This window comes from Ovis canadensis, chromosome 17 (genome assembly GCF_042477335.2).
Source record: "Ovis canadensis isolate MfBH-ARS-UI-01 breed Bighorn chromosome 17, ARS-UI_OviCan_v2, whole genome shotgun sequence".
NCBI classification, from domain to species: Eukaryota; Metazoa; Chordata; class Mammalia; order Artiodactyla; family Bovidae; genus Ovis; species Ovis canadensis.
Genome location: NC_091261.1, coordinates 28657958 through 28669831, shown reverse-complemented (window position 1 = coordinate 28669831; position 11874 = coordinate 28657958). Strand labels below are relative to the sequence as shown.

Sequence of the window (11874 nt, the reverse complement as noted above, 5' to 3'; positions counted from 1 at the left end):
GAAAGAAAAGACTCTGATCCTGGGAAAGATTAAAGGCGAAAGGGGCGGCAGAGGATGAGATGGTTAGATAGCATCACTCACTCAATGGACATAAATTTGACCAAACTCCGGGAGATAGTGAAGAACGGGGAACCCTGGTGTACTGTAGTCCATGGGATTGTAAAGAGTCAGACATAACTTAGTGACCGAACAACTGTTTATTGATTTATGAAGCATGAGAGTACTAGTCACCAAATTTAGAATCTAGAGAGGGATGGAAGTATCTGAAAGCTTTTGTTTAAAAGAAGGAAGCAATCACAGAAATGTTAATATTTTGTAAACGTTGAGTGGCAAATACAGATTTCCTTCTATAAAATTTAAATATGTAAAGATCTAAAAGTGTCAATAGAGAACATCTTACATATTGAAGACAGAGGAATTTCACTCTACATTTCCCTTTTGTAGACTTAGAGTTTGCAAAGTTATATATTTATGGTTGTTTTTTAGTCACTAAGTTGTGTCCAACTCTTGCAACCCCATGGACAGGAACCCAACAGACTCCTCTCTCCATGGGATTTCCCAGGCAAAAATACTGGAGTGGGTTGCCATTTCCTTTTCTTGGGGATCTTCCCTGCCCGAGATGGAACCTGCGGCTCTTGCATTGCGGGCAGATTCTTTACCACTGAGCCATCTGGTAATGGTTGATTTATCACAGTGATATGCAAATACATGGGGTAAGATGAATGAACTAACCATTATCATCATCATCACCACCTCACATCTAGCCCTGGATATGTTAACTCCCTACATAGCTGTCACTCAGAGTATAACCTGTTAAATGGGATTTCTACTTGTCAAATAGTGGTGATTTATCAGAGTAGACATTTTCTTGAGTTCAGGCTATCAAATTACGAACTGTGTGGTCCAACTATCAGGTGCATTTGAACTAGGATGTAATTCACATAAATGTTGAATCAGACTAGTATTCACTGAGTCTTAAATATTGTTATTTGTCATCAGCCAAAAGGAACATATTTGCCAAACTATATTGCTGGCTCATCTATTCAGTTATTCAGCTTCTGGTGGAAACTACTGTTTGTTTCAAAGAGCAGAAATTTTCTTCCCCCATGGTGAAAACAGAGTATTATTTACAGGAGAAATTTAGAGAAATATAGCAAATAATATTGCTAAAAGTACTTTCGGATATGAAGCTAGAGATTTGGAAACTCAAATGAGAAGCTAAGCTAAAATTATCACCTTGAGTTACACAATTTTTCTACTTTTTAATAGTTCAGATAGTTGAAAAACCTGTTGGGGGTGTGAAGTTTGAAGGTTATCACTAAATAACAACTGTATTTTATGAATTCTAAATTAGTTCTTAGTTTTTTTTTTCTTTTAAAACTAAAGTTAAAAAACTGGTCATATTTCAAAACTCAAACACTGTTTCTTATACCCAGAATTTTCTTAATGGAACTTTCAAAGAGATCACAGAATTTGAAGAAATTCTGGGATTTGACTTCAACGATCTTACTGGTGACCCAGGCAAAAGGAGAGGGCATTCAAGATAACAGCCAGAAAACCCAAGTATTGGTCCCAGATTTTTCCACAGGAAAACATCTTACTCAACTCACACCTTCCATGGCGCATTAAAGAGCAAGCCAAAACCAGCAAAATATCTGTGTAACTATGATTAAAAGATCAAAGCTACTGGAAGTATTATTTAACGACTCGACGTAAAAAATGCTACTACTGATGGAATTCAGGATCTGGAGAGAGATAATCAAAAGCAATCAAGGATAATAATTGTTCATATGATGTGAAAATCTGTAGTCATTGATAGAATGCCACTTTTAAAATAGTTTCACTGTCGATTTTTAGTGAAATGACTTCGAAGAGGTTCTATTCGGTATCCAGCCTGACCTTGCTTACTGCAGTTCTCTAGTATCCTTGCCAGATACTCTTCGGCTTCCTAAGATTTAAGGATTTCTAGTGACGGGCAGTCAGAGTATTAAGCACTTGCTTGAAGCCAGCTCCAAGGGAGTCAGTGACCTTGAATTCTTCACTACCCCAAGGTGACCCAACACTGCATTGCATGAACTCGCTGATAAAATGAAAACACACTTTAACCTTCAGACGTTTCTTTGGCAGTGCAAATATGATCTGGCTGACTACCTTTGCAGGGTCCTCTTAAAGTAACAAAGTAGATCCTGGATACCCCAGCCAGGCCCGTTTAACTGGTTAACTCTTTCACGCTTTTCAGACTCCATTAAGCTCCATCCTCTCTGTATCAGTTTACAAGTCTCCTCCGCCTCTGCTGCTCAACCAGGCACTTTGTCCACGATCAAACACAGCGCTTCTTGAACACCCGCATTTTAGCACTTCAGGCTCAAACTCTGATTATACAGACTGGGAGAGCGTACCCAATGAATGAAAGGCCAATCTAGCAATTAGCAGTGGAGACGCGATGCTGAGGCGGTCGGAACCGCAGCCGGTCACTTTCCCCACGCTTCCCCAGCGCCTCCAAGACAAGAAACCGAAAGGGTGGGCGGGGCCTGTCGAGACCCTTCAGGCCTCCGCGGGCCTGACGGCCTCCAGGTTTCCCAGCAAGCTCCAGGACAGAGGAGGTGGGGAAAGGAGGTCATCGCGCCTGCGCGCTAGCAGGTGTGACCCGGGTGGGAAAGCCCTCGGCGTCCGCCATTTTGGCTGCCTCTGTCGGTCTGTTCAGTTACCACGTGAACCGCCGACGGAGACCCGTTGGGGGGAGGAGGCGGCGGCAGTGTTAAGTGAGAAAGGAAAAAAAGACTACGAGGGGAAGGGGGTGTCGGGGTTGGGCGACGCGGTGACACCTGAGGCCTGGTGGCGGCGGTGGATCCGGGCAATCAAGGCTGAAGCAGCCAGGACGACGGCGGCGGCGGCGGTCGGACAAACAGGCTGACCGAGCCGGGCGGTGGCGGGAGCAGCGGGAGGAGCCGGAACGATGCCGGCCGTGAGCCTCCCGCCCAAGGAGAACGCGCTCTTCAAGCGGATCCTGGTAAGTGTGAGGCTCCGAGCAGGCAGCGAGGAGGATTTAGCCGGTACACGGGCCTGTCACCCCTAACCTCGGCCCGCTGGGCACCGGGCCACCCCCGCCCGGGACCCCGCCTTCGTACTCCTGGTCAGGCCGAATGCACTCCTTCGTCCGTTCCTTGAGGTTCCCTCTTCGGCCCGCGCGCCCGGGACCACAGGTTTCCTCCTCCCCGTCCCCACGCTCCGAAGGCCGTGGTTGCGGAGTAGGCCCCTTGCTCGCAGCTTCTAGACGACCGGTCCTCATTCGTCCCGAGCGGAGGGAGGAGAGGCCTGCCTTCATCAGGGAACCGGGCGACAGGGGCAGGAGCGGCGGCCCGGCTGGTGTGGGAACGCTGCCGGCAGGCCAGGGTGGCACCCTTGGAAGGAACAGGTGGTGCGGATGCCGCACCGCTCATTCATTGCCCAAGCGCGGCTCTCCTTCCATGGTCCGTCCCTCCCTCTTACTCTCCTCTTGGGATTCACCTGTCCCCGCCCGACTCGGGGTCACTGATTGACTTGGGAGGAGGGAAGGAAGAAAGGCCTTCAGAAGAGGAGAGGAAGCTTTCTGAACGACTACCCTGGTAGTCAGTAGGGATGCTTGCGTTTCCAGCTTCTCGGCCTCTCTCATTCCCTCTTTTCTGGAGTAGTAAAGAGACATTTATTTCTTAGTTTCCGAGCGGGAAACAGCCCCACCCCATCACCCTCCTTGGAGGTGGGGCCCACTGCGAGGGGGCGGTCCAGTAGGAAGTGAAAAGTTGAGAGCTTTTAGTTGAGAAGTTCTAGACAAGGGTTTCTTATAGACTGAAGTGTGTTAACACGAATGCAAGAAATTAACAGAGAAAAGAGAATATAAGAACTTTTGAAATGGGTCTTTTTGACGGTAGCTTAGGCTCGATAATTTCCTGCATTTCAGATATGTGCAGTTTGCATTGTTTTTTTGATGCATTAATAAGATGATGCTTGGAGGGACTGTTTACGTTGTAGAATGTCTTGTAGCTTAGGTGCTGTAATTAACACTCTGTAGCACGCTTTTGTTTGGCTGGGTGGGTTGCCGCTTTCATGGAGACATTTCTTTGAAAGAATTAACTACGTTTACCAAACTGCCAAACTGCAGCCTGTCGAGCTGAAATCCATGGGGTCGCAGAGTCGGACACGACTTAGAGACTGAGCAACAACAACCAAACTTAAGACTTAAAATTTGGAGTGTGTGTTACGGAAGTGTTAGTGTTTTCCTTTTGCAGTTTAAATGTATTTCGTTTGTTTGAAAAGTATAACAACTCCAAGGACTCGGGTTTTCTAGACCCGTGTTGAACTAACTTTGATTTTACAAAAACATCCATATGCCTATAGACTTAGTCATTAAGTATGGAAACACATGTAAGAAAGTCACATCCAATACGGTGTACCTCTTAGTTACCTTGAAATCCTTATGGGCAGTTTTTTGGTTTTTAGACTAATGGAGTGTATGTAGGACTGTATCACTATTTCACCAGAAGTTTGTTTTTTATATATTTTAAAGGAGTAATTGGTGTGTAGGTTCAACTGTAACATAGTTTTAGGATAGTAGTTTGTCGTTAATCTTCCTCCCCAACTCTACTTTGAAAAAATTCAAGTTGAAAAGTTGAGATGAGTACAGGGAGCCCTTGCAGATGCTGTAAACATTTAACATTTTGCCAGATTTGCTTTTTCTCTGTCCTCACACATATACAAGAGTTAAAAGGAAATTGTTGGCCTGATCTTCATCCCTACATGCTTCAGCAAAGCATCCTCTTAGAGTAAGGATATTGTTTTGTATAACCGTAGTAATATTAATAATCACTCCCTAGTATTGTCTAATATCCAGTTTATGAAATTTTCCTAATTGTTAGGGCAGCACTTAAAAACCTTAGTTAGAGGTGGACTGTAGAGTTGCACATAATTTAAAAAAATAATAGATAACCTTGTACTCTTTATCCACTTTCCCCACTGCTGATGGTTTGCAAAGCCATAGTTCAATATTGTAACGTTGATACAATCTGCCAGTCTTATTTAGATTTCTCCATTTTACTTGTACTAATTTGTGTGTATATTTAGGTCTTTGCAATGTTGCCACACGTGTAGATTACATAACCATCATTACAGTCAACATACAGAACAGTTCCATGAGCACAAGGATCCCTCTGTTGCCCTTTTAGAACTGCACTCTCTCCTGTTCCTCCCATCTCCTCTAACCTGAGACTGGCAACTACCATTAATCTGTTCTCTGTTTTTATAATTTGGTCATTTGAAGAATGTTTACTGAAAAGAGTCATACTGTACATGACTTTTTAGGATTAGCCTTTTTTGTGTGTGTAACCAGATTCCCTTGAGATTCATCCAGATTGTTGAGTGTATCAATAGTTTGTTCTTTTTAATTGCTGAGTCGAATTCTACCATGTGGATGTACCACAGTTTGCTTTACCATTCATAGCATAACAGTTTTTGATTAAACATCTTAAACTTTAAAAAAAATTTATTTGGTGGTGATAGTGGAGGAACTCCCTTAAATTCATTGCTAAAATCAAGGTGCTAAAGGGCTTGTTATAAAGTGTATGCAGAAAAAAATGTAAAAATCATTAAATGAAAGGGAATATAATATCCTTATTGTTCTCTTACATTAAAAATGAAAATATTACTAACCAAAGTATGGTTAGTATTTGCTCTTACAAAGTTGTTTCTGCTTCTTCAGTACTTATAGTAGTTACTGCTTTTGATTTCAACCCCTCTCCCCTCCCCCTCAAAAGTTTGCATACTCTAATACCTTGTAATCAAGTGTTGCTAGGTTAGTAACTGTTAAATCCTTCTATTAGCATTCAGGTTTTCAGCTAGTGCTTTGTTAGTTGTATCCTGCTTGTTCGTAGTGAAGTTGTATAAGAATGAAATTAGTTTATATTTTTTAAATATTTGAAGCACTGATTTCAAAATAAATAAGTATGTTTTTGCCTTAATTTTTCAAAAGAAACCTGGTTTACACATCGGTGTGTAAAAAAATTTCAGAATTTCTGTAGTGGATTTTCCTGGCTTGTTCTAGTCTAGTTGGTATCTGAAATTCAATTTTGTTGCATATTTGGCCCATCTTTCCCCCCCATTTCACTCTACTGTGTTCTGAAATGCTGAGCCTTGCCATGAGTTGGTCAAAATGTCTGCAAAATATGTCTTAATTTGTCTATAGAAAGAACAGTTGATGAATTTAATGTGATATTATCTGGGAGTTTAAAGAAGAGTTATTTGTGTTTGCCAGAGGTGTTTTGTTGTTGTTGTGATTACATACCATTTTAACAGTTTGGAAAACTGAGTTATTAGCAAATGTGTGTTTGCTTACCTATGATGCTATTTGTTTATCTAAATAGTTTGAGGGGCATTACCAGATCTTTATAAGACTTTCTTGGGATATAGCTTAAGCTAGGAATAATGAGATTGCTAGGGTAGAGTGAAGTCCACACCTTTTTAGATTTTAGCCCACTTGGAAAAGTAGTTGGACATACCCTCATACCTTGGAATGAAGCTAGTTTGGTGACTGTTAGTGCCTTTGCTTTATTTTCTCTTCTTTTTAGATGTTAGTGTGAACTGTAAGAAAAAAACTCTTTTAAGTTGGAAGTACTTAAAATATGTACAGCATTAATCTATTTTTGGACTGTAGCCTGAATGATTTATGTTGTTAGTTAAAAGTCTAATGGATAAAATTTTTCTTTCCTAGAAAAGTGGTAAGAGAAGTTAGCATAGCATGGTGATAATATTTGCAATTTATTGGAAACTTACTCTTTGTATTACGCAGTGGAACTTACTGTGATAATAGAAATGTTCTATATCTGTTCTGTCTATTATCATAGCCATTAACCATTTGTGGCTGTTGTACACTTGAAATATGGCTAGTGTGATTGAGGAACTGAATTATTAATTTTAATTAATTTAAATTCATATAGCCACAGTGGACAGTGCACTTGTAGAATCCTTCTCTAGTCTCAAAGCATCTCAAGATAGGGACATGTTTATTAAGGAACGCACTGAGATTAAGGTTAACAGCTAGTGTAAGGAATGAAACTTTTTTTAGGACACTTATACCACACCCACCTAGTTCTTTATTAGTTAAAAGGAGTTTTAATAATTGTTGGTGGCTACACATGTTGTGGGTACCTAAAATATTGTAGGTAAATTATTTCATTTTAGTTATTGCTTTTGGAAAAAGTGCTGTTTCTACAGTTAATGATATGTAGGTTGGATTGAGTTGCACATAAACTAAATTAAAATTAGTAATTGTTAACAAGGAGATTTCCATATGCACATGGGAAGGTCAACTGACTTTAATTTCTGTGTGACAATAATAGTTTTGCAACTGAGTGTGGATAGTAACCTTGAAATTGGCTTTAATATACTTTTGCCTGTACTGTATATGTTTAGAATATAATGAAAACAAAAAAGTTTTAGCTGCTCTGAAGTCCCCTTTCTTTTGTATACAGTAGGTAATCAAACGTTTGAACTAGAATGGATTTGTTTAAAGGTGAATTAGGAAACAAAATGCAGTTTTGCTGTAATGTAAAATAGCTATATTCTTAATAAACACTATATTCTTATAAGGTACAACATACTTTTAAAGTTTTTTGTTTTTTTTTAATGCTTTTAATAAAAAGTCTAAAAAATCTTATGAGAAGAAGAAACTGATAATGTTGCGAATTTACTAATTTGTTTTCTTTTAACTTTCTATCGTAAATTCTTACTGGAATGGGTGTAGGGTGAACAAACACATAAGTATATGTCTTTATGTGAATTGACAAAGTATATATATTTTTAAATGCTTTATTGTGTTAGAAACATGAAACATTTAAGAAATGATGCTTTTGGGTTAAGACAGTTGGTTACAGTATTTATTTGTGCAGGTATTTTGGGAATAGAGTATTTGGGTTAAAAAAAACCCGAATGACTACATTTTAGTTTTCGATTGTAATAGACAACACTATATGTGTAGAAAAGCAGACAAAAGCTAATAGGAACCTGAATTTAATGTTCGATTCTGTGAGTATTTCAAAGCCTTGCAGTCTTGAACCTTTACTGGGGATTATACAAACTAAGTTATTTGATGATAAAGAGTTGCCATTCCAACTGTTAACTTTGAAGACTGGTTAAAAGCAGTTTCCACAGAGGCAGACATGGTGCTCTGTTTGATTGATGGACAGGAGAGCTATTGGCCAACTGGCTTTAACAGAAGGGATCTCTTTGTTTAGTGTGCATTCTTATTTCCTTTAATATTTCTGCTTCTGATAATGCATTTCTTAGAAAGCATTGATTCAAATTTATTTTCTTTGCTCATAAAAGTGCTTTTGGACATACAAAGCTAAGTTATAGAAGGGATCATACACAGAGGCTGTTTGTTCAGAATTTTGTCCTCCAGATACCTGCATGGTTCATTTCTTCTCTTATTTCTTTTATTGATAGAATTCTGCTCAGATATTCTCTAAATGTTATATTGCGGCCTTCCTTGACCAAAAGCACTCTTCAACTCATCTCTGTATTTTCTTCCTTGCTGTATTTTTCTCCTTATCGTTATTTGATGTATCAATACAAGTAATTTATCACGTCTTCTATAATTAAGATGTAGGTTTTATGAGAATAGGGACTTTGTTAATCAGTACATATTTTTGCATGAAGTGAGCATGAAGACAGTGACTACAGGGCAAGAGAGAGAAATCTTTATCTTTGGATTTTGTGCTTGCGTAAAGGTTTTTGGAGAAGGGAGTTAACCTGGGCCTTGGCATTGTAGAATACAGTATTACATGAGGTAATTGTAGGATATCAGGCAGAACCTGTATTACTTGGTAAAGCCTTGGAAGTTATATTTATGAATGAATCATAGTATTAGGTTTGTTTACCTGGCCTTTCTCCCATCACAAAAGCATAAGAGAACATTTTTATTGTTTCTTTTTTGGTTACGTTAGCATTGGAGGAAAAATGGTACCTGGATTAAATGAGGATGTTTTTCATGTGGACCCTGTTGGGTGAGTCATCTGTAGTTTCATAAAGCTCTAAAACTGATTCTGATAAAGTCAGGGACCAGTGTATATGATATTATCAGACAGGAATATAAAATGTTAGAAGGGAGAACATTAGTAATTTAGAGTTGCTTTGTAGGTGTTTTTCAGAAAACTTAAAAATCAAATTGAATTCTTGGAATTTGAGAAAGGCTTGCTGGCAAGCTGGTGTGGCAGAGCAAGCCATTTAATCAGTGAGCGTAGCCAACTGTCAGCATTCACATCTAAATGTTAATACAACTCTGCTCTCTGTTGATAAGCAATAGCCCTACTGAAAAGAGGAGAACTTAAGATTTTTAGTGAAAAATGATCTCAGAAATAATGTCAGTTGTTGGTGTTGATGGTAAGAAGAACAAGTGGAGATTCAAAAGTGATGGTTCTTAGTGTATATAGTAGAATATGGAGGGAAGGAAAACCTTATTCTTCACTTCTGGGAATTTACCTGGAACGTCAGCAGTGCATTTACATTTAAGCTGTTTTAAGATGCATGCTGTACAAACTTGTATTAAAGTTGTAACTTAAAAGACAAAGCAAAACTAGTTTGATGTGTTGTATGTGATTCCCCCCCCCACCCCCCCCACCCCCCCACCCCCCCACCCCCCCACCCCCCCACCCCCCCACCCCCCCACCCCCCCCCACCCCCCCCCACCCCTCGCCTCGTGGGTAAGGTATGAATTGTATTTTCATTACTTAATTTGAAACTAAAATTTTTCCATTATTATGGAATTAATCAATTATAGATTAATAAAAGCAATCTTTTTGGCTATTTAAAAGTAAAATGTAAATTGAAATATAGAAACAAATGATGGTGATGTTAGTTTTTTGTTACCTTATATGCTGTATTCCACTGAGATTTTCTAAGTAAAATAATATGAACACATTTTCACTTGAGATCCTTTGAAATTTCACCTAAAACCTCCTGGGACAATTACAGTCTTGTTTGAAGCTGGTGATAATTTTAATCTTAAATATTTTTTTTTTAATAGAGGAGATAGTTGAACATTTCTGTGTGTAATCTGTAAGAGGTGTTTTATCTGATAGTGTGTGAAAGGAGAATTGAAAGTTTGCTTTTAAGAATACAGACCTAGGGGGAAAAAAGTCCCTGGAGTTGGTTGTTTACTTCCATACATGGTGGTGGTTCTGATTTAAGAAAAAAAATTTTCTCCTATGTTAATGGGTTTCAGTTAATATGGTATCCTGTTTTTCACCTTTGGTTGTCAGTGCTCTGGAACTAAGTCAGAATCTTTTAGAAAGGGAAAATGTAGTAACCTGGCATTTATTGCTCATCTATTCTGAGTTAGATTCTTTACTAGGCTTCCCCCCAACCCCTTATTAGCTGATCTAAACCTTGTTTTACTCTTTTGAGGAAATTGTAATAAGTGTAAACAATACTTATGGTTGCATTGTTTAAAGTATATTTCTAATTGCTTTATATACAGTCACGTGCTATATCAGGACATAAGTTCTTGAAAGTCAGTGTATTATGCAATTGCTGACTAAAATCAGGTGATAACCCACAGAGGTTGTGGGAAAAATAGAGTTGGGCCACAACAATTAAAAACTTCATTGAAAACAAATTAGAAACCAAGGTAAGAACCTAATAAAACTGAGAGCACAGTTTTACATATGTAAAATGGCTAACAAATACGTAAATACTGTAACACAAATACTGCCTTTTGGAAGTTTACTTGTAGAAGTGGGTGTCAAGTATTGCAGCTAGTGAATTACTGTGAAGTGATGGAAGGAAAGTTACCTTAAATCTCAGAGAAAGTTGTAACACCAGGGGTGGGTAGGGTGTGACTTGTAGCCCAGGAGATGAACTGAGGGCGCTTAGATGTCTGAGGTGTGTGTCAGTGCTGAGCGTGTCTATTCGGCTCATTTCAGCTGAGTGCAGTTTTCTGATTCACCTAGTATTTCTGGTAGACAAGTCCTACAGAAGCAAACTTCAAATTCAGTGTGCTCAAAATGCCCCGAAGTATCAATTGTGTTGGAGCAAATATGTGTTTTCAAAACTAGTATTCTACTGGAAGTGGCCGAACGTGAACTTAGAGATCACACAGCCTGGGTCTGAGTAGCTCTTCTTCACTCTGCTGTTTGTCATTTACTAAACCAGAACTTCTTGCATCTAGTACCTGAGACAGTGTCACATTTGTTGCCAGCTTAGTTGCCACTGCCATTAAATAGACTTAAACTTCTTTAGACATTTTCTTTGTTTGAAGAAGCTTTGTACCCAGAATATCAAAAGTTTCAGGCTAATTCCTTTAAAAGATTTTTGAAAAGGGGTGGCTAAGTAACACTTTTAAAGCAGGAAATAAAATATTACATGTTTCTTCAGTTTGTATTTTAAGATGGTGGGTTTTAATCCTGACTGCTTTACTTTATCTTTTATGCTTTTAAGCCTTAGTTTGTAAATTTGAGTAAAAAGAGAAAAACAGTATTTTTCTGTCCTACTTTACTGGTCAGGTAGTGAGATATGTATAAAAGTCCTTGGTAAATGCTAAAGCGTCAGTCAGTCAGTTCAGTCGCTCAGTCGTGTCTGACTCTTTGCGACCCCATTAATCGCAGCACGCCAGGCCTCCCTGTCTATCACCAACTCCGGGAGTTCACTCAGACTCACGTCCATCGAGTCTGTGATGCCATCCAGCCATCTCATCCTCGGTTGTCCCCTTCTCCTCCTGCCCCCGATCCCTCCCAGCATCAGAGCCTTTTCCAATGAGTCAACTCTTCGCATGAGGTGGCCAAAGTACTGGAGTTTCAGCTTCAGCATCATTCCTTCCAAAGAAATGCCAGGGCTGATCTCCTTTAGGAT

At 39.4% G+C, this 11874-nt stretch overlaps 1 protein-coding gene across 3 annotated transcripts in view; it reads left to right on the top strand.

Moving 5' to 3' along the window:
* The first annotated feature begins 2605 nt into the window (after nt 1-2605).
* The window catches only part of NAA15 (N-alpha-acetyltransferase 15, NatA auxiliary subunit), a 70609-nt gene continuing 61340 nt past the window's right edge, over nt 2606-11874 (top strand). For all 3 annotated transcript variants that reach the window (XM_069557304.1, XM_069557303.1, XM_069557302.1), the window contains exon 1: nt 2606-3010. In XM_069557304.1, the coding sequence (XP_069413405.1) occupies nt 2957-3010 (54 nt within the window). In that variant the 5' untranslated portion in view covers nt 2606-2956. The remainder of the gene's footprint in view (nt 3011-11874) is intronic.